General features: G+C 39.4%; 1 protein-coding gene across 2 annotated transcripts in view; it reads right to left on the bottom strand.

The window, feature by feature from the left end:
- Nucleotides 1-22,500, bottom strand: part of LOC106877110 (uncharacterized) — a 120,555-nt gene that overhangs the window by 2,980 nt on the left and 95,075 nt on the right. The window contains exons 3-7 of one of the 2 annotated variants that reach the window (XM_089342008.1): nucleotides 9,821-9,966; nucleotides 6,500-6,568; nucleotides 4,926-5,005; nucleotides 4,003-4,153; nucleotides 1-2,922 (exon numbers count right to left, since the gene is read on the bottom strand). The exon at nucleotides 1-2,922 is cut by the window's left edge and continues 2,980 nt beyond it. In XM_089342008.1, coding sequence (XP_089198134.1) covers nucleotides 606-2,922; nucleotides 4,003-4,153; nucleotides 4,926-5,005; nucleotides 6,500-6,568; nucleotides 9,821-9,966 — 2,763 coding nt within the window. In that variant the 3' untranslated portion in view covers nucleotides 1-605. The remainder of the gene's footprint in view (nucleotides 2,923-4,002; nucleotides 4,154-4,925; nucleotides 5,006-6,499; nucleotides 6,569-9,820; nucleotides 9,967-22,500) is intronic. The other variant, XM_089342009.1, reaches the window with a different exon arrangement.

Raw genomic sequence — 22,500 nt, 5'->3', positions numbered from 1 at the left:
TGTGTGTATTTGCATACGTGTATATATATAAAAAAACATTTATATATATCTATACTGCATGTACACACACACACACACTCACATATGTATATATTATTTGCCTTGTTTGTTTTATGCTCCATCTGTAACATCTGTTTCATCATCTTCTATATTTATTTCGTTATTTATGTCTCGTTTATTGATTGGTTCAATTATCTCAATTAGCAACATCCGTTGCATTCCATTTTCTCACAGTTCTTCCATCTCACTCATTTGTTTTTTTGCTTCATTTACGTTTATTTTTTTTTAACCATTTTACCATTTTATCTGTATCACTTTGGTTCCATATATTTTTTGCAGTTAGTTTCTCACAGCTCTTTCACATTCTGTATATATATATATATTTCACCTGTTTCCTCTGCTATAAATACTTATATATATATATATATATATTTATATATAAATATCATTTACACCTGGTTCATGTTTGCATCTTTTACATTGTTATTTCTTTACACCTGTTTCTGCCAATGTTGAATTCACATCATGGTGTCTCACAACTTCCTCCTATGACCAAATTATCCAACAAGATCAGGTTCCAAAATGTTTAACCAATTTGTTTAGCTTTAGGCGTCAGTTATATCCTCTTCTGGCAGTTTTATAATTGGAATATCTTGAATGGGGACTGGTTGCAATGATTCGCTACTTTTACTTTCACATTTCCCTGCTTCTTCAGTCCATTCTACGGCCGCTGGTTTCTCTTCAGTCGAATACTCCTCTTCTATACTATCTTGTGGAGACATTCGTCGCACTGAGCTTGCACTACTGTCACTACCCAGGCTGGCGCTGCGTGTACTTGGACTTAGACGGTCGTGTCGGTGTACTTCATAGAATGACGGGTCAGTATGCTTTCGCGTAAGCCGATGACGTGGATGGGTCCTCGGCGATCGTCGCATACTAATACCTCCTTCCATTTTAGGGTCTTGTCTAAGAAACTGGTTGAAGATTTCGTTTGATTTCTCATCAATGCTATAATCTCTGGATAAAGATCGTTCCTTATGCTCACGCTGCTGGGCCCGAAAGAAACGAGTGAAAACTGACAGTTTTCCAGACAAGGAGTTGTCTTCAAAGCTGTCTCCTGAAGGTTGGTCAGATTTGGAATCTGTTTCCGGTTCATTGATGCTGTCATAAACTTGAACCACTTGCCGTTCTCGACTATATTCTCGTCTCTTCTTCGAAGCAGTTTTACCATTTCTTCGATCGAAATGGGAGTTACCTGCCGATTTCTTGTGTTTCTTGACCGGAGTATCAGGAGCAGAGCTTTGGAACGAAGGGGTGGGCGTGGCCGGCTCTGATGCAGGAGCCGTCACTGGAGGAGGAGGTGCAGCTTGCTTGATTGGAGTCTTTGTACCAACACAACTTTCAATGTCCATGTTACAAGATGAGTTTCCGGGTGAAGTGCCTGGGGAAGTGCCAGCAGGTGAATGTCCCGGCGAATGACCTGGAGAATGTCCTGGCGACCTTCTCAAAGAGCTATTCTGGGAAGGGATTTGTGTTTCTAAAGATTTATACCCACTGTCTGCTTTCATTTGTCGTAGTTTACTGGTTTGACTCTCTGTAGTGCTGTCTGTGTTATCAGTGGTTGATTCAAATGATGTGGTTGTTACTTCGTGTCGACTCGTATCGGACACTTCCCCATCAGTGTCCACTGTGTCGACGCTATCGAAGCTGTTGTCCCCACTCGCTACCGGTTGATTGGGTCTCTGAAGTCTTCGGTGTAAGATATCTTTGTAGGATTGGCGCCTGCTTTCGTAATTCGGATGGAGAAGGTTACTTGAGTGACGTTGGAGTTCTAGTAAGAACCTCTCTTCTCTTCGAGTGTAAGTGACAGGGCTGCTGCTACTCTGCTGAGCCACGGGTTCAGTGTTCGACTCAAACGAAGTTGTATTCGAAGCACCGTGTCCGATATCTGGGGACTGGTCAGCTGAGTTATCTTCCATTCGAATTGTATCGCTACAATCCCCCTCTTCTTCTTCCAGCGTAGCCCTCAGATTCCACAGTTCCTTATATCTTTGGCTACCGTTTAACGTTTCCGTATCATCACTCTCGTTCGACACTATACCTGCATGGTCGTAATCATTCGCAAACTCAAGATGCCTGTCATTCAGCTGCTCCAAACTCCCCGTGTCGTTGTAGCGTACCTTTGGCGAACCGACATCTGACGCTAATTCGTAATCAGCGTTGTGGAAGGGACCTCGTGTGAATTCCGTTATCTTCAGTGTATCGTAATCAGTCGTATCATCATAAACCTGCATGCTGCTGCTATCAGGGAGTTGCCACGTTTTGATGGGGCTCACCGTATCCATGCTGTGTGATTGTAAAGACTTCGTAGGGACCGTCGATAAGGTGAGGGGTGGTAATGGTGGCGGTGTCGGTGAGGGTAGAGGTAGAGGTAGCGGGAGAGGCAGTGCCGTGGGCGACGGCGACGATGAGGATGATGATGGGAGCGGTAGTGCTGATGCCACTACGGCTGCTGCCGATGCCGCTGCTCTCGTTGCTGCCGAGACGGCTGGCAGCGGAAGCGGCGGCGGAGGCGGCGGTGGCGGCGAACTTTTCCCGTTTTCTTTGCAACAATGTTCGGTCAAGTTAGCGTTTTGTTGACAATGGACTTCAACCAAGATCTCTGTTTGAGTCGGCCTGTTCGTCGGAGAGGGGGATTCTTCAATGCACTGCTGCCGAGACAAACTCAGGGTTGTTGGCATCAGAAAACCATAGACGCATTTACCGTCCAAACTTCCCGAACTTTTGCACACAAAATTCTTTGCATCTGTGCTATCATTGTTCATGCTGTTTTGGGATCCAAGTGAGGAATGCTTGCAAAATGGTGTACTAAACTTCTCAACTCGGAGAGTCTTCAAGTAATGGAAATCACCTTCTGTATATCTGTAAAAAGTAGAAATAATTAAATAGATATGATATATATCTTGTATGTTTTATACACACACACACACACACACACACACACATATAAAACTAATAGTGAGAGATTATCAACTTGTGCAAAATGCTTTATATTTTTATCTTGTTTCTTATATATCAAGTTAAAGGAGAGATGGAGACGCATTGTTTAACAAAATGGTTCATATTTGGTTGATTAAAAAAGTCATGGCAAGTATTTGTTGATTTTTTTTTTTCCTTTAAAAATCGGCTCGAACTTTCCGGACAACCCAATATATTTTTTCAATTTTCATAATTTTTTGTTTACAATATTGAAAAAATATGCCACCAAAGAAAAGACATGTTTCTCTCCAGAAACACGTATAAAGCGAGGACGATTGCTGAAAACCGAAGGCGTGTGTCTCAACAGGGAAAGGAGATGAGACTTTCTCAGGGTCAGCAGATGCATGCTGCAGCACGTCAAATGGAGTCTCAAGAGAGAAAGGAGATGAGATTTTCCCAAGATCAGCTAAGGTATGCTGCAATACTTAATGCTGAATCATTAGAACAACGTTTAACACGCCAGATTAGACAGAGGTCCAATACAATAGCTCTCAGAAATAGATCATATGCAAATTCGCTCTTTGCAACACCAGGAGCTGCTTTCAGATATGTGTTATTTCTTTACTACCCACAAGGGGCTACACACAGAGGGGACAAACAAGGACAGACAAAGGGATTAAGTCGATTATATCGACCCCAGTGCGTAACTGGTACTTATTTGATCGACCCCGAAAGGATGAAAGGCAAAGTCGACCTCGGCGGAATTTGAACTCAGAACATAGCGGCAGACGAAATACCACTAAGCATTTCGCCCGGCGTGCTAACGTTTCTGCCAGCTCACCGCCTTGCTTTCAGATATGTATACACAGAGCCAAAGAGAGAAGAAGAGAGAGGGAAAGAGTGAGAGAGAGAGAGAGAGAGGGAAAGAGAGAGAGAGAGAGAGAGAGAGAGAGAGAGAGAGAGAGAGAGAGAGAGAGAGAGAGAGAGAGAGAGAGAGAGAACTTGTATAAAACGTTGACTAACCGTCTTCCTTTTTTCAAATATTTGGCGGCCGAAGGAGGGAGATTATCAAGTTGGAAAGAAACACGTCTACCATCTTTGAGTTCTGCCTCATCTTCATCTTCATAATCTCCATGATCGTCTCCTTCATAGTAATCATCCATAGAGACACCTGCTGGGGAAACAGCGAGACAAGATTATGCATTTATATATATATATATATGTACACGTGCACACACACATATATATACAAACACACACGAATACGTGCAAGTATATATCTATATCTATACTCTTACTCTTTACTCTTTTACTTGTTTCAGTCATTTTGACTGCGGCCATGCTGGAGCACCGCCTTTAGTCGAACAAATCGACCCCAGGACTTATTCTTTGTAAGCCTAGTACTTATTCTATCTTTGTCTTTTGCCGAACCGCTAAGTTACGGGGACGTAAACACACCAGCATCGGTTGTCAAGTGATGGTGGGGGGACAAACACAGACACACACACACACACACACACGCACACATATATATATATATATATATATACATATATACGATGGGCTTCTTTCAGTTTCCATCTACCAAATCCATCCTCAAGGCTTTGGTCGGCCTGAGGCTATAGTAGAAGACACTTGCTCAAGGTGCCACACAGTGGGATTGAATCCAGAACTATGTGGTTGGGAAGCAAGCGTTTTACCACACAGTCATGCCTGCACCTATGTATGTATGTTTGTATGTATGTATGTATATTATGTATGTTATGTATGAAATTATGTTCTACTGTATTAAATGAATATGAGAAAGACTGGAGATAAAGTACAATTTATTTGTGAACCGGAGCTGTTCAAAAGCCGAGGTTCTACTGTATGTGTGTGTGTGTGTGTGTATACACATGCATATACCAGAGTCCAAATACATCTTATGTACTCCTTTGTATACTCACTTTCATTAATTTGTTTCATGGATTCTTTAAATTTGGTTCTTTCTGATGGTTCCTGGTCCTCAAGACATCGCTCCTGGTCCCTGAAACATACATTAAATAAGAAATAAAAAAAAAGATCTCTCCAATTACAAGGCTGACCTTGAACGAAGACAGAACACTAACGAAACGATAGTACTACTATAAATGATGGTACTTCTATGAATGGTAGGACTACTATAAATGTTGTACTATTACGAGGTGGTATCAGAAAGTTCCCAGACTAGCTCTGCAGCATGCCAACAGATGGCTGCACATAGTTGCGTGTGCAGTGAGAGCTAGCAGTGACCTTCATGAGGAAGAGTGCTGAGTGACATCGCTCTGTTTACTTCACAAGTTGGGAAATTTGTGTTTTGGTGATTACATGTATGCTGTAATCTGTGATTTTGTCATGGACATGAAGTTGGAACAAAAAGCCAACGTGAAATTTTGCGTTAAACGTGGGAAATCTGCTGCAGAGAGATTAGGAAATTCTTCGGCAAACTTATGGAGATGAGGCAATGGGTTGTACACAATGTTTCGAGTGGCATGAGCGTTTCAAAAGTGGAAGAACGTCCTCGGAAGATGATGAGCGATCTGGAAAACCTGCCACAAGCATCAACTTTGGAAATGTGGAGAAAATTCATCAGTTAATGTCTGAGGATCTTTTGTAATTGTGGTTTTTAATGGTAGTGGTTGTGGTGGTGGTGATGGTAGCAGTGGCGGTGTTGGTGTTAATGGTGGTAATGATGGTGGTGGTTGGGGTGATGGTGGCGGTGGTGGTTGGGGTGATGGGGGTAGCGGTGGTGGTCGGGGTGATGGTAACAGTGGTGTGGGGAGATTTCGGCCTTACGAAAAAAATGCAATAGCAATAGCAACAGCAGCATAACAATGAAAAGAGCAACATCATCAACAACAACAATGACAATAGCAACAATGGCCACAGCAACAACGGCAGAAATAGCAGCAGCACCAAAATCGCTGACAACAAAGACGACAGCAGCAACAACAACGAAAACGACGACCACAACAACGACAACAGCAACAACAGTAGTAGCAGTAGCAGCAGCAGTAGCAGCAGCAGAAGCAGTAGCAGCAGCAGCAGCAGTAGCAGCAGCAACAGCAAGAACGACACAATGACAACAACAACAATAATAATAAAGACAATAACAACAGCAGCAACAGCAACAACAAAAGCTGTTCCCAAACTGTCTACTATAATAACACTCTTGTGTTTTTCTCCGTCACAACATGTGAATGAGGAAGGAAGGGGTGATAGATGAATAAGGATGGAAGGAATGAAGGGGGTGATGGCAAACTGGTAGTGGGATGGTGAACTCTCAACGCTGAAAAGAAAAGTCAAACAGCGTTTCAACTCTGTGTGAATGTAAGTGTGTATGTGTGTGCGTGTACACGGGAAGTATGTGAACATTGACAAGTGTAGTAATCTGATTTACCATCCATATTTTATATAAAATACTACAGTTAGTTGTCATTTTTGGCGGCACAGGGAACGAACTTAGACTGAGGCACTTAAGAAGGGGAAACTGGAAACTCACTTGTGATCTGGCTCCATGGTGAGCAACTGTTGAGGACAAAATGACGGCAAGGGCTCCAGAGACGGGCTGCTGCAATAGAAACAAACATAATTAGCTATTAGGTTAATGTCTTATTCGTGAAGGTCATCCATCGCTTAAATCATTTATAATGGATCCAGAAGCAATCCCCCGTAGGCTGCATCATCGTCGTCGTCGTGCACGTTAATTTCACGAGCAGGCTGTTCCGTTGATTGGATCAACTTGAACCCTCGTCGTCGTAACCAACGGAGTGCCAACACCACCACCAACAACAGGTGAGTGAGAGTGTTAATAGAAAAAATGGCGTTTTAAAGAAGACACCTTGATTATTAATCCCAGCTAGTTGGACTGTTTAAGCAACAAAAAAAAAAAAAAAAATTAACCGTTTTTCATGATACAAACAAGAAACAAGAGAGCTATAGTGCTGTACTACGAATCGCCTATTTCTTGCTTGCATCGTGAACAACAGACAAAACATGCAAACGTGAGCGTTTTTCTAACATCATTTGTAGAATTCTTGTAGTGTTCTGTGACAGAATTCCAACACATTCTGTTCAGGTATTCTGTCGATATTTTTCTAAATGTTCCTTGTAATGTCATGTATAGTGGCTTGTTAATACATTTCGTTTAAGCATTCTGTTAGTATTACAAAGTATTATTCTTTTAAATAGTGACTCTTGTATAGGGAAGATTCTTTCTCACAGTTTCTTTTTAAGCATTCAGTCAAGATTCTGTAGCAGTCAGGTAACATTCAACGTTGATATGATATATTAGATAGTACGATGTTAATGATGTGTCTGAAATAACTAAATCAAAATTTAAAGAAAAAAATCCAAGAACAAACACGATATGTCAACAAAAAAAAAGAAAGAAAAGCAAGAATTTTTCTGTGGTAAAAAAAAAAAGTATATATACAGAACACTACTGGAATAAACAGCAGCAGAGTCTTTTGAGAAAATATCTAGAAGTGCCATTTTGATAATTTCAAAGAGAAGCATGCAACTTGTCCAATTATGGCTTCCATGAAAATGTTCTTGTATAAATGACGATGTGAGAAAATTAATAAGATTCGTGATTAAAAAAAAAAATGTTGATACATTCTTATGCCGGAAGTGTTGAGTGCGGTGTGTGACGTGTGTGTGTGTGACGTGTGTGTGTGTGTGTGACGTGTGTGTGTGTGTGTGTGTATATGTGTGTGTGGATGTGTGTTTGTGTGCAGAGTACAGTAGATAGAAGGGAAGATGTGAGGGAAGAGAAGATGAGAGTGATAGAGAAATGAAAGAGTATTAATATATGTGTGTGTGTGCGTATATACATGTATGTATGTGTGTGTGTGTATGTATATATATATATATATATATATATATATATATATATATATATATATATATATATGATACCTCCTTCATTACTGTCATTTTAACATTTATATTGCAAAGAAATAATAATAACAACAATAGTAATAATAATGATAATAATAATAATAATAATAATAATAATAGTTTCAAATTTTGCCACAAGGGCAGCAATTTTGGAGCAGGGGGATGAGTCGATTACATCGACCCCAGAACTAAACTGGTACTTATTTTATCGACCCCCGAAAGGATGAGAGGCAAAGTCGACCTGTGCGGAAATTGAACTCAGAACGGAGCGATGGGCAAAATACCGCCAAGCATTTCGTACAACGCGATAGCGACTCTGCCAGCTCGCCTACTACTACTACTACTACTACTACTACTACTACTAATAATAATAATAATACTTTCTACTCTAGGCACAAGGCCTGAAATTTGAGGGGGTGGAACCAGTCGATTACATCGATCCCAGTGTTTAACTGGTACTTGATTTATTCACCCCGAAAGGATGAAAGGTAAGGTCGACTTCGGTGGAATTTGAACTCAGAACGTAGTGACGGGCGAAATACTGCTAAGCATTTCATCCAGCGCGCTAACGATTCTGCCAGCACGCCGCCTGAATAATAATAATAATAATAATAATAATAATAATAATAATAATAATAATAATAATAATAATAATAATAATAATAATAATGATAATAATAATAATGATAATGATAATGATAATAATAATAATGATAATAATAATAATAATAATCATAGTTCAAAAGATAGTGCTCATGGGAACTGCCCATATCCTACGTAAAATACTGTCTATGTGATCTCAAATTTTAAAGCAAACACATAATTGTCTTATGGTTTCTTAAACATTCACTTGAACAAAACTGTACAAATCCAAATATATGGTACCCTAGGCATAACACCTACATGAACTTCTAACTTGTTGTCTCTTGAGGTCTCTGGGTGAGACTTGGATCCAACTTGTACAAATGCAAAACAAAAGTCAAACATAAAATAATAATAATAATAATAATAATAATAATAATAATAATAATAATAATAATAATAATAATGGCTCTCATGGCTTCTGATCTTAACTGATTGGAAGTATTATCATCTACATTGTTTTGTCTTGCTATGAAAGATAGCCTACAGCAAATATTCTGCTCAATACCACAGATTTGCTTGTCAGTTGAGCATGTCCCTTGGTGACTGACGATATGTGCATCTCTGATCACGAGCAGAAGTAGTGGAGGAGCCATCATAGCCATGTGTTGAGAGGAATTCTTTGGGGTTTAGATAATTCACCTCTGGAAACATAGGTGTTTTGTTAAACACCTATCATCCTTAAACAACCTTTTGAGTGGGATGGGCTACTCGATCTGAAGAAAATTCTAACTGGGCCCCCACCTACAAAGACATGCGCTGTTTATCTTAATATGAGATCACTATGAGGTACACATATGGTTGTGTTGCATGTGCCTGATGTACCCTTAACAGACAGATAGTCATGATGGGTATACTGGGCTTCGTATATTTTACCCGAGTGTCACTTTGATGGCATGCACTGCTCTCTCACTCCGTAATAATAATAATAATAATAATAATAATAATAATAATAATAATAATAATAATAGTAGTAGTAGTAGTAGTAGTAGTAGTAGTAGTAAACGGAATTGATATGGGAGCAGAGCAAGCCCAAAAAACTGCTCTGCTGGGGACAGCTAGGATTTTGAGATTGGTACTTGGATTTTGAATGTCTCCCACGATAGTTAACAATCAAATATCAAAGTTTATGATATACTGAATAAGACCATGTGAGACCTTTGACAGCAGGTTGTTGTCCGCGCTCACAGAATCTACCAGAAGAAACAAGACCGAACGTTCTGAGAAGTAAAACAATAATAATGATAATTATTATTATAACAATGATATAGCCACTTACCTCCTCAAAGATTTTTTCCTTTTCACACAGAATTTACATATAATAAAGACAGCCAGTACGATAAAAAGCCCACCTACAACTCCAGCAGTTAACACGATAACTGTTACCTGTGGAGCGACACTGGAATTAGGTCTTTCCGGTGTTACCTGCAGAGACAAACAGACGACGAAACAATATTTATTGAAAACAATCGTGGTGTAGTCTTACATTTAGTGAGTGGGTGGGTGGAGATCTGATAAAGTGTTAATGTTAGTTATATGGCTGTTATAAAACGAATACACACACACACATGAATATATATATATATATATATATATATATATATACATACACACAAATACATACATACACCACATCCACACATGCAGACAAACACACACACACATGCACTTATAGTTTTGGTGGATCTCTGTTGTCTGAATTAACTGTTGAAGCAACTGAATTGTCTGCTTTTGAATTAATGTCTAACTGACTGAGTATTCCACAGATATATATGTATACATATACGTATATACATATATATATATATATATATATACACACATATATACATACCTAGTAGTTGTGAAGTGAACCTCTTAAATCCACAGCTATACCTGTACTTACGCATACACACACACGTGCACACACACACGCACGCACACACACACACACACACACACACACACACACACACACACATAACTGTCAGTTCGGATAAGCTTGGATTTTCAGAAAATGAAATTAGCCAATTGATTCGCACACTACAAAATACAATCTGTAAGCGGAACAATAAAACTGTGCAAGACTTTTCTCAAGTTTAAAACGGGACATTGTTTTGGTTATCTACAGTCCAAAGATAGAGCTTTGTATCTTTGGTTAGAAACCAGTTCCTTCTTCAGAGGAAGAATTTAAATGATTAAAAACAGAAGAGACATACATACATACATACATGGGCGCAATGGCCCAGTGGTTAGGGCAGCGGACTCGTGGTCGGAGGATCGTGGTTTCGATTCCCAGACCGGGCGTTGTGTGTGTTTATTGAGCGATAACACCTAAAGCTCCACGAGGCTCCGGCAGAGGGTGGTGGCGACCCCTGTTGTACTCTTTCACCCCAACTTTCTCTCACTCTTTCTTCCTGTTTCTTGAGTAACGCTGCGATGGACTGGCGTCCCGTCCAGCTGGGGAGAACACATACGCCATAGAAACTGGGAAACCGAGCCCATGAGCCTGGTTAGGCTTTAAAAGGGCGCATGAATAGTAATGATAATAATAATAATAATAATAATAATATATATATATATATATATATATATATATATATATATATATACACACATATCTACTTGAAAATGTACTGGAGTGGGAGGAACATCGCGAAAAGGTTTGGTTTCGGCAGATAGTTCCACGCCTCACTCTCATACTCAACATGGTTTATAGTAAAAATTATTTCCGAGTAGACTAGTAGATAGAATTCAAGCCACATTATAGTAATATTAAACAGAAAACGTGATTGGTATTGTAGGCTTTATATGGTATTTTTTTTGCCAGGAATACCGAAGAAGTAAGTAGGTTGCATTACGTAATAAAGCCAACCAGCTTATGTGATTACAACAATTGACTTCGTGGAAACGTGTATGTCATTTAAAGCCCAAAATCTCATGTGTTTATAATTACTTCATATTTATAAAGTGAGGCAAATACTAACAACAAACAGAAATAAAAGTTCATCATCATCGTGATTATCATCATCATCATCACCATCATTACCGTCATCCTCGTCGTAATCTTTGTCATCATCATCGTCAACAACAACAACAACAACAACCCCTGGACATTACTGTGTTGGCTCATCAGACATATGGGACCGGTTACCCAGTTTTCATCGCACATAAGTGGCCGAGACCACATCATTTCTCCTGAACGCAATGTCCATCGATCGCAGAGCTTACCTGTAGAAATAGTTATTCTGGCTTTGAAATTATTATGGGTCTAAAACATGCTAAGCAGCATAACCCCCAAAGCCCTCAGCTGAGTGGACTTGGAGCAACCCGAAAATGAAGTGTTTTGCTCAAGAACACAACGCATCACCCAGTCTCGAAATTGAAACAATGATCATGCGATTGTGAGCGCAGCACACTAACCACTAGGCCACGCGCCTCCACCAAATGACTGGAGGGGGGGGAAGGTTCAACAGGGTATTGAAGTAAGTCTAACACCCGGGTTTACCACACTGGGATTTGAACTCAGAATGCAATGAGCCTGAGCAAATGGAATAAGGTATCCGATGTGACACTTTAACAGCTCCATCGGTTTCTCTCTTCCATCCCAGCCGATCCTGTTCTTGATTGGGGGAGGGACTGCCGAATTCCCTGCGGAATTTCAAATCAAGGGGCTGGCGTGAATACTGTGTGTGTGTGTGTGAAGACAGAGAGAGAGAAGAGAGGAAGAGAGAGAGAGAGAGAAATAGAGAGAGGAAGGGAAGAGAAGAAGAGAGAAAGGAAGGGAGACACTCGGACGAAGATAAAAGGTGACACAGAAAAAGAGTGAGAGAGAGAGAGAGAGAGAAAAGAACGGAAACAGAGAAATACGAGTAAAAGAGACAGATAAATGGCAAAAAGAGGCAGAGAAGGATAGATAGACAGACAGACAGATAAATAAAGAGATAGATAGATAGATAGATAGATAGATAGAGATAGATAAGACGGTGGCAGCGGGATTTAAAGGGTAGAGCAGAAGTTGAAAATATGGCTGTTATTTCTAGCAGGTCGAGCGACCGCTTTAGAGGCTTCCATACTGATTTGAGATAAGGAGTGTGTGTATGAAAAGAAAATAGAACGAGAGACAAACAGACAAAAAGGGAGACACAGAGAGACAGAGACAAAGAAAGAGAAAGAAGACAGAGAAAGAGAGACAGAGGTAGACAAAAAGAGAGAGATAGAGAGAGGCAGACTGAGAGAGACAGAAAGAGAAAGGCAGAGAGAGAGAGAGAGAGAGAGAGAGAGAACCAGATAGAAAAAGAGATGGAGGGAGACAAAGAAAGAGAGAGAAATAATTGAGAGAGAGATAGAAACATATATATATATATATATATATATATAGAGAGAGAGAGAGAGAGAGAGAGAGGCAGACTGAGAGAGACAGAAAGAGAAAGGCAGAGAGAGAGAGAGAGAGAGAGAGAGAGAGAGAGATAGAGAACCAGATAGAAAAAGAGATGGAGGGAGACAAAGAAAGAGAGAGAAATAATTGAGAGAGAGATAGAAACAGATATATATATATATATATATATATATATATATATATATATATATATATATATACATATATATATATATATATATATATATATATATATATATATATATATATATATATAGAGAGAGAGAGAGAGAGAGAGAGAGAGAGAGAGAGAGAGAGAGAGAAAGAGAGAAATGGAAGGAAAGAGAGAAACGCCCGAATGTTGTTAAAAATGTGTCTGTTGCTATAACAACTAGGATAGTTTGAAACAAAGAAATAAAAACATGGAAACTAACTTATCTGGATTGGTCGATGATAACCAATTGGTTGGCTGCTCTACCAGTTTGAGCTGTGTGTATGCATCTGTGTGTGTGTGTGTGTGTGTGTGTGTGTGTGTGTGTGTGTGCCTCTGTGTGTATGTGTGTCTGTGTGTGTGTTTGTGTGTGCATATATGTGTGTTTTTTGTATGTGTATATATATATATATATATATATATGGGTGTGTGCTTCTGTATATATGTGTGTATATGAGTGTGTGTGGGTGTTTGTGAGTATTTGTGTGTGTGTTTGAATGTGTATGTATGTGTGTGTATGTGCGTGAGTGTTTGTGTGTGTATGTTTGAGTGCATGTATGTCTGTGTGTGATTGCTCGTGTGTATGTATACATGTGTGTATGTGTGTGTTTGTATGTGTATGTGTGTGTAAAGAGTTTGTGCGCGTGTGAGTGTTTGTGTGAATGTGGGTGTGTTTGCATGTTGTTGTTATTCTTGCTATTGTCGTTAACGTTATTGTTATTGTTGCTGTTGTTATTGTTGTTAATGTTACTGTCATCGCTGCCGTTAATACTGTAACTATGGTTGTGAGGGAGATGCTGCTGTTGCTATCCATTACATTTTACGAAAAGTAGGAGGGAGCAGAGGCGTTGGCGCTGTAGCTAGGATTTTGGACGCACGAACGTATGGTCATGGAGTTCGATTCCCGGTCCCCTGTAGTAGTGCAATGTGGAACAAAGTGTCTTAAGGACACAACGCAGCGCTTCGCACAGAAATCGAAACCACGATTTTACGATCATTAATACGATACTCTAACCAGGGTGCCACATGTCTTCACTTAAATAGCGCATAAAGAAAAGAATATTGATTTCAAATTTTGGCACAAGGCCAGCAATTTCAGGGGAGGGGTAGATCGATTACATCGATCTTAGTGTTTAATTGGTGCTTATTTCGCCCGGTTTACTAACAATTCTGCCAATTAGCTACCTTGTGAAATAATCCTTTCAGCCATAGGCACTAGGCCTGAAATTTTTGCGGATTAGTCAGTTTCATCGACCCCAGTGCGTGACTGGTATTTATTTTCAACGATATCAAAAAGGACGAAAGGCAAAGTCGACTTCGGCGATATTTGAACTCAGAACGTAAGGACAGACGAAATGCCACAAATGCGAACGATTTTGCCAGTAATTTCAAGGGGTAGAGTGAGGTGGGGGGGTAAGTCGATTGCATCGACTCCAGTGCTCAACTGGTACTTATTTTATCGACCCCGAAAGGATAGAAAGCAAAATCGACCTCGGAGGAATTTGAACTCAGAACGTAGAGACAGACAAAATGCCGCAAAGCATTTTGCCCGGCGTGCTAACGATTCTGCCAGCTCACCGCCTTATTTGAATTTTGGCTCAAGGCCAGCGGTTTCAAGAGAGGGGTAAGTCGGTTACATTGACCCCCAGCATTCAACTGGTACTTAGTTTTATCGACCCCGAAAGGGATGAAACCGCGAAACGAGCTCGCAGTGCTTATGGTCCTTTTAAGGGCCTCTGAGAATTGTAGGAGAGGAAAGCGAGAGGTTTCCACAAACGGAAGACCCAACTCTAAGGTTGGAAACAAAGTGAAATTCACTAAAGGCACTACGCAAGGGGCAAAATAGCGGCGTTAAACCCTGTCGGTGGGGTAGCATGGAGATAGTATGGGTTTAGGCCGACTCGTGTGGTACCCAAATTGACTGCCCCCTTCTCTAAACGCATCATATGAGAAGTGTGTGAATTTCTAAGGGAAGTATTTTGAAGGTAATTAAATAAAATTTTTATATACACATACATATATGTATCTATATATAGATATAATATATGTACATATTTTATATTATATTATATATATACATCTCATCTCTCTCCTTCCCCTCTCTCTCTTTCTTTCTCTCTATATATGTAAACGTACACACTCATGTACATGACTCGCAAGGCAGCGAGCTGGCAGAAACGTTAGCACGCCGGACGAAATGCTTAGCGGTATTTCGTCTGCCGCTACGTTCTGAGTTCAAATTCCGCCGAGGTCGACTTTGCCTTTCATCCTTTCGGGGGTCGATTAAATAAGTACCAGTTACGCACTGGAGGTCGGTATAATCGACTTAATCCGTTCGTCTGTTCTTGTTTGTTCCCTCTATGTTTAGCCCCTTGTGGGCAATAACAAAATAGGTATTTCGTCTGCCGCTACGTTCTGAGTTCAAATTCCGCCGAGGTCGACTTTGCCTTTCATCCTTTCGGGGGTCGATTAAATAAGTACCAGTTACGCACTGGGGTCGGTATAATCGACTTAATCCGTTTGTCTGTCCTTGTTTGTCCCCTCTGTGTGTAGCCCCTTGTGGGTTGTAAAGAAATAACTCATATATATGTCTACATACACACATATATAGATGTGTGTATGTATGTGTAAGAAACCAACATGCATCCACACAAAATTCAACGAGCACCGTAATGCTCAAACAACGTTACATACACACAACCAAGCCCAGACATACCCATTCCCAGCACACATATTGCCACACACACACACACACACACACACACACACACATTAATGCAGATACAGATGCATACACATGCCCACACAAATACATTCACATGTATTCACACGCTAACAAAATGCTCAACAACGAAGTCAAAAATTCACTAAAAAAATGGCGACCTTCTAAAAAGTCGTTCATAGTTAATCGTGACAGACGTCTTTTCTAGGATCTGCAATGTTGACACGATTTGGTTCCGTTTAACTGTCTCATAACAAAATAAACAAGAGCACTCAAAGAGCACAAACCTCCACCAAGGCAACACCAATGTCCTCTCAACGATTAACCGAGGATGATTTTTAAAATGAGAATACCTGAAATAAACGAGAATACTAAAAATGAACCCGACCGTTATCAAAAATTTAGTAAAAAAAAATGGAAAAATAATCCATTGTCCAGTACCGGATCGATCCCAAAATCTAATCAGTTCGTGCCAGTCACAAGGCCAAACATCTCTGAGAGTTCCATCCGAATCCATCCAGCAGTTCTTGAGATATCTTGTTCACGGACAAACAAACAAACAAACACGACTGAAAACAATACCTTCGCCTTCGCAAAGGCGAAGGTAACTAAAATAAAATGCAGCATGGCATGTTATCTATCATCGTTTGCTTCAATAGGAATTGAACTCACGACACTTCTGCCACTTCGCTGTCTATTTTTAATTTACTAAAACGTATTCGTTCAGAATCTATTTATCGATTTATATTATTCGGAACCGATAATTATTTTCTGATAATTATCCTGATTGAGCAAAAATATAATCAATTCGAGCCAAAACGAAAAAAAATCAATCAGCATAGAAACCTGATCAGACCGCATCCTATCGATTTTCTTCAAGTCTATACATTAAATGGCTGCATGGTTAAGAAACTCACTTTTCTACCACGTGCGTGAGACCTTGGGCAAGTGTCCTCTACTATACGTCCGCCTCCGGACCGACCAATACTTTGTGAGAGAATATGATAGACGGAAACTGTAGACATATATGTGTGTCTTTATGTTTGTCCCACCGCCATTGCTTGACGACCGGTGTTGGTTTGTTTACGTCCAGCAAAACTTAGTCGACCGGCAAAAGTGGAATTCGTCTTTATTTACGCTACTCCTACCTCCCCTTTCAACTAAAATGAATTTGAAATACTTTGAAATAAAAAAATATAACCAAAAATAAACAATACTGCATACAAACAACACACCATTATATATATATATATATATATATATGTATATATATATATATATATATATATATATATATATATATATATATATATATATATATATATATATATATACGCATAAGAATATCTGAAGAAGGAATTTTATTCGGATATCTCATGTAGCAGAAATTGTCCGACAGCTTTGACTGGGTTCTCCTGCTTGTGTGGCAGGGTGCAGAGTCCTGCTGCTGGACATAGGGTCTTTCAACAGCCACCCTCTTGACCCAGGGCACCGTTACCTCCACCAGGCACTTGATGTAGGCCTCCGTGTTGAGTCTGAGGTCGTGTGGGAAGATGAATGGTGGCATAACGTCGCCATCACTTGTGATCACTCCAAACACCATGATGTCTGAATATTTAATTTTTATCACTCTCGGTACATGTTTTGGGGACACGGCAAACCGATGGCTGTTCTGTGTGTTCACCATCTGTTCGCATCGGAGCTTCCGGCGCGAATGCTAAGCAGTACAGTATGTCGTTTCCAAATTTCTAGCAGAGTGAATTGCGTCATGGTGCTGTTTTTCTCACAGACGGTACCCAACTGACCACACTATTCTGTGTAGTCGACAAAATCAAAAACAAACAATGCGCATGTGCGAAATTAAAAATATAAACTAGCAACAATTTACCCATCGTACCCTAAATATATACATACATATATACATACACACACACACACACACACACGGCAGGCTTCTCTCAGTTTCTGTCCACAAAATCCATTCACAAGGCTTTGGTCGGCCGGAGACTATACATGAAGACACTTGCCCAAGGTGCCACGCAGTGGGACTGAACCCGAAACCATGTGATTAGGAAGCCAGCTTCTCACTACACGGCCACACCTACACCTACACACTCACACACGTACATACATATGTTCAAAAATATATGTGTGTGGTGCATATATATATATATATATATATATATACACACACATATATATATATTTGAACATATATATGTACGTGTGTGTGTGTATGTTCAAAAATATATATGTGTGTGCATATATATATATATATATATATATATATATATATATATATATATATATATATATATATATATATATATATATATATACACATACACATACATATATACAGACACACATACATATATGTAGTGCAAAAACAAAATAAAAAAACGCAGACGATGTAAAACAACAGATAAACAGAGTATATTAGATTTACGTTCAGGAAAAATTAGAAATCTTTTACGTTTCGAGCATACGCTCTTTTACAGAAAGAATAGACGAGGAGAGAAAAACAAAATGGAGAAAGAAAAGAACAAACGTAACTCAATTAGACGGTTACCACATGATGAAATGCACACACACACGTACACACACACACAAACACACACACACACGCACACATGCACACACACAAACACACGCGCACACATTCACACGCACACACGTGTGTGTCTGTGTGTATAAATATAATGTACATATATATGTTTGTGCGTGTATAATGATATATATACATGAGTATATATAAGTGTGTGTCTGTATATATACGTATATACACACACACACAAATATATATATATACACACATATATATATGTATGTATATATATATATGCATGTATGTATGTGTGTGTATATATATATATATATATATATATATATATATATATGTATACGTACGGACACAGGAATGGCTAATTCAAACCAAAAGAGATTAGGCGAACTAGCCTACGGTCTTACTAGACGAAATATAAATAAAGTAGAAACAATAAAGAATATCAAAAGATGGAGAATAAAGAATAAAGAATAAAGAAAAATGAAGACAAATGAAAAAAATAATAATAAAAACGACAGCAAAAATAAATAAACAAGAACCAAACAAAAATATTTCCCTCCCCCATAAACAAAAAAAAAAGAAAGCAAGAAGAACTGAATATAAGTGGTGTATCTAATTAATTATACTCGACACTGAATTAGAATGAAACAGTAAAACGAAAATAGGTCTTAATACATTAGTTGTACTACAAAGTGAATCGGTTTAGAGATAGATTTAGCTGGCTTTGCGATTGGTTTGTTTACGATCGTTTGTTGGTGTTGTTTTGTTTTTTCGTCTAATCAGCTGAAATTGTAGCCAAGTGTTGAGACTTGATAGACAACACGAAGAAGGAGGTGGAAGAGGAGGAGGAGGAGGAGGAGGCGGTGGAGGAAGAGAAGAAAGAGAATAGCAGAAAGAACTAGAAGAACGAGGAAGAAAAAAAGTAGATGAAAAAGATGATGGTGGCGGCGGCGGTGGTGGTGGTGATGATGATGAAGAAGAAGAAGTAGAAGGAGAAGAAAAAGAAAGATAAGGGGGGGGGAGAAGAAAGCGAATAGCAAAAGGAAGTAGAACGAGAAAGAAAAAAAAGTAGATGAAAATGATGATGGTAGTGGTGGTGGTGATGATGGTGATGATGATGATGTTGGTGAAGGAGAAGTAGAAGAAGAAGAAGAAGAAGAAGAAGAAGAAGAAGAAGAAGAAGAAGAAAAGGAAGAAAAAGAAGAATGAGGGGAAGAAAAGGAAGAAGAATAACAGAAGGAAGAAATAGATGATGATGATGAAGAAGAAGAAGAAGAGAAAGAAAAAGAATAATAATAATACGAAGCAGAAGAAGAAGAAGAAGAAGAATGACGGCAACAATAATGCATGTAGTAGCAGAGGTAGCGGTAATAACTGTGACGGCAGCAGAAGTCAGCAGCCGTCACTTGGGAGCGAGTATTGCTTGGCAATCGTTTTATCAAGCAATACTTTCTCGTTAATCATTTTCTGTGTCTGTGCAATCGCGAGTACTTATAGGACACCAATCTCTCGACTCTGCCATCCTTCTGACCGAAACGGCATGTCCAGGATGTGACAGCTGCAGGAATAGTGTGTGTGTGTGTGTGTGTGTGTGAGAGAGTGTGAGAGGGAGGGAGAGAGAGAGAGAGAGAGAGAGAGAGAGAGAGAGAGAGAGAGGTGGAAGGTGAGGAGGGCGCAGTGAAACCATGAAAAATATGGAGTAAAATGTGAAGTGTTTGAGCGGATGATAAATCACAGAGTTGTCACTCGCCAGTCTTCAAAGGAAAAGGCGTAAAAATTATTTAAACCATTGGTTCTTAACCAAGGACCTTATGACCCTTAAGGATCTACAGGACCCTTAAGGGCCCATACAAGATTTTGCTGATAAATTTATGAGCAATAAATTGGTTATACTTCAATTATACACGAAACATTTTAACAATTTTAAAAAATATAATTCTTAATAATATTTGATTATAAAAGAAGGCAGCGGGCTGGCAGAACCGTTAGCACTCCGGGCAAAATGCTTAGCGACATTCCGTCTGTCTTCACGTTCTAGGTTCAAATTCTGCTGATGTCGACTTTACCTTTTATCCTTTCGGGGTCGATAAAGTAAGCATCAGTGAAACACTGGGGTCGACTTTGCCTTTTATCCTTTCGGGGTCGATAAATTAAGTACCAGGTGAATCCTGGGGTTAATCTAATCGACTTAGCCACCTCCCGACCACAAAAAAAGAAAAGAAAGTGGCTGGCCTTATTTCAAAACTTGAAACCAATAATATTTAATTATAAAAGAAGGCAACGGGCTGGCAGAACCGTTAGCACTCCGGGCAAAATGCTTTGCGGCATTTCGTCCGTCTTCACGTTCTAGGTTCAAATGCCGCCGGGGTGGAGTGGAGATTTAATCGACCTAGCCCCCATCTCCCGAGCTTCCTGACCTTGTGCCAGAAATTTGAAAGCAATATTTAAGCATAAAAATATAATAGAATTATTTTAAACCAGCATGGTTTCCGCTATGGCAAGGACTGCCTAACCCAACTCTTTATCTCTTTGATGACATCCTCAAGACTCTGGAAGGGAGCTCCAATGCAAATGTCATCTGCCTTGACTTCAGCAAGGCCTTTGACAAGGTTGACAACAACATCCTGTTAAAGAGACGATCCAGAACTGGAGTCCAAGGGAAACTATTAAAGTGGATTGAATATTTTCTGGCGAACAGAACTCAACACGTGGTGATAGCTTGTGTTCAATCAAGCCCAGCAAGAGTCATCAGTGGAGTCCTACAAGGTACTGTATTGGACCCCCTCTTTTTCATTATTTACATCAATGACATCCTTGACATCATCAAACTCAGCAACATTAGAACTTTTGCGGATGACTCTAAGCTTCTGAAGGTCGTCGAACGGGCAGAAGATCAGACTAATCTCTAATCAAATCTGCTCGCTGTTATCCGATGGACGGAAAACGCGGTGCTGTGTCTTTTCATCCAACGTCACTTCGTCCAAACGTCTTTTCGTCCTGCGTCTTTTTGTCCGATGATTTTTTTTGTTCAACGACATTTTGTCCAATTTTAAATGAACTCTTTAGAAAATAAGGTGAAATATCTCTAATAATATATTCACAGAACTATAACGAGCCTCGTTATAGGAGTGATATTATCGTTCTTTTCCCTTCTTTGTTAACAGCTTTCCGTTCTCATTTTCCTTCTCTCTCTGAAGCACGGTGCTGTGTATAGAGGGTGCTGCAAATTTAGTGTACAGATTTATAATTTACCCATCCCGAAATGATAAAGTTCATAGTATCGACCAAAAACAAGGGAAAAGTAGTTGAAAGTAATTACATCTACGATTTTCATTCAAGCAATACAAAACTAGAAAAAGAATACTAGAGACGTGAGAAAAGAAGGCTATGTTCGGTGCGAATTCACACGGTAACGGAAAACAATGAGCCGAATATTATATATTTTTCTAGTGAGCACCTTTATCCAGCTGATGTAGATTCGTTAAATGCTAGAAAAGCTCTGAAGAAAGAGGAGGAGTTCGTTGAAGGTAAAATGATTCAAATTCTTCGAGGAGATCCGTCAAATTCATGTACACGATATCGAAGAATAACTGAACGTCTCAAAAGATTGGTCATTGAATATGGGTCAACAAGAAAAATTGATTTTTTGAAGAGTGTGGCATATAATTTGTATCAATTTTTAGTGGTCATAAATCATTAGTTATATCTTATTCCTTTTTTTAGAATTATTTTTTAAAAATACATTTTTCCACAGTATTTTACTTGAATCCTATCAATAAAATCCTCAATGATTATTTGATTTTGATGTTCGCCTTGTTTTCTAAAGAGTTTATTTGAAATTGGACAAAATGTCGTTGAACAAAAAGACGTCAGACCGAGAGACGTGGACGAAATAACGTTGGACAAAGTGACATCGGACGAAATAACGTTGGACAAAGTGACATCGGACGAAAAATCGGGTAACGGGAAAACACAATACGCTGCTAAACGAGAATAAATTCGAATGGATCTATTTTGGTAGAGAGGCAGCACTTAAGCTATCATACAGTCTTCCCTGGGGCGAAAACCTCGTGGCATTAAAAACTGTTCCGCACTTCGGAGTA

This window comes from Octopus bimaculoides, chromosome 25 (assembly GCF_046866305.1).
Source record: "Octopus bimaculoides isolate indiv1 chromosome 25, ASM4686630v1, whole genome shotgun sequence".
NCBI lineage: Eukaryota > Metazoa > Mollusca > Cephalopoda > Octopoda > Octopodidae > Octopus > Octopus bimaculoides.
This window is presented reverse-complemented; position numbering and strand designations above follow the sequence as displayed.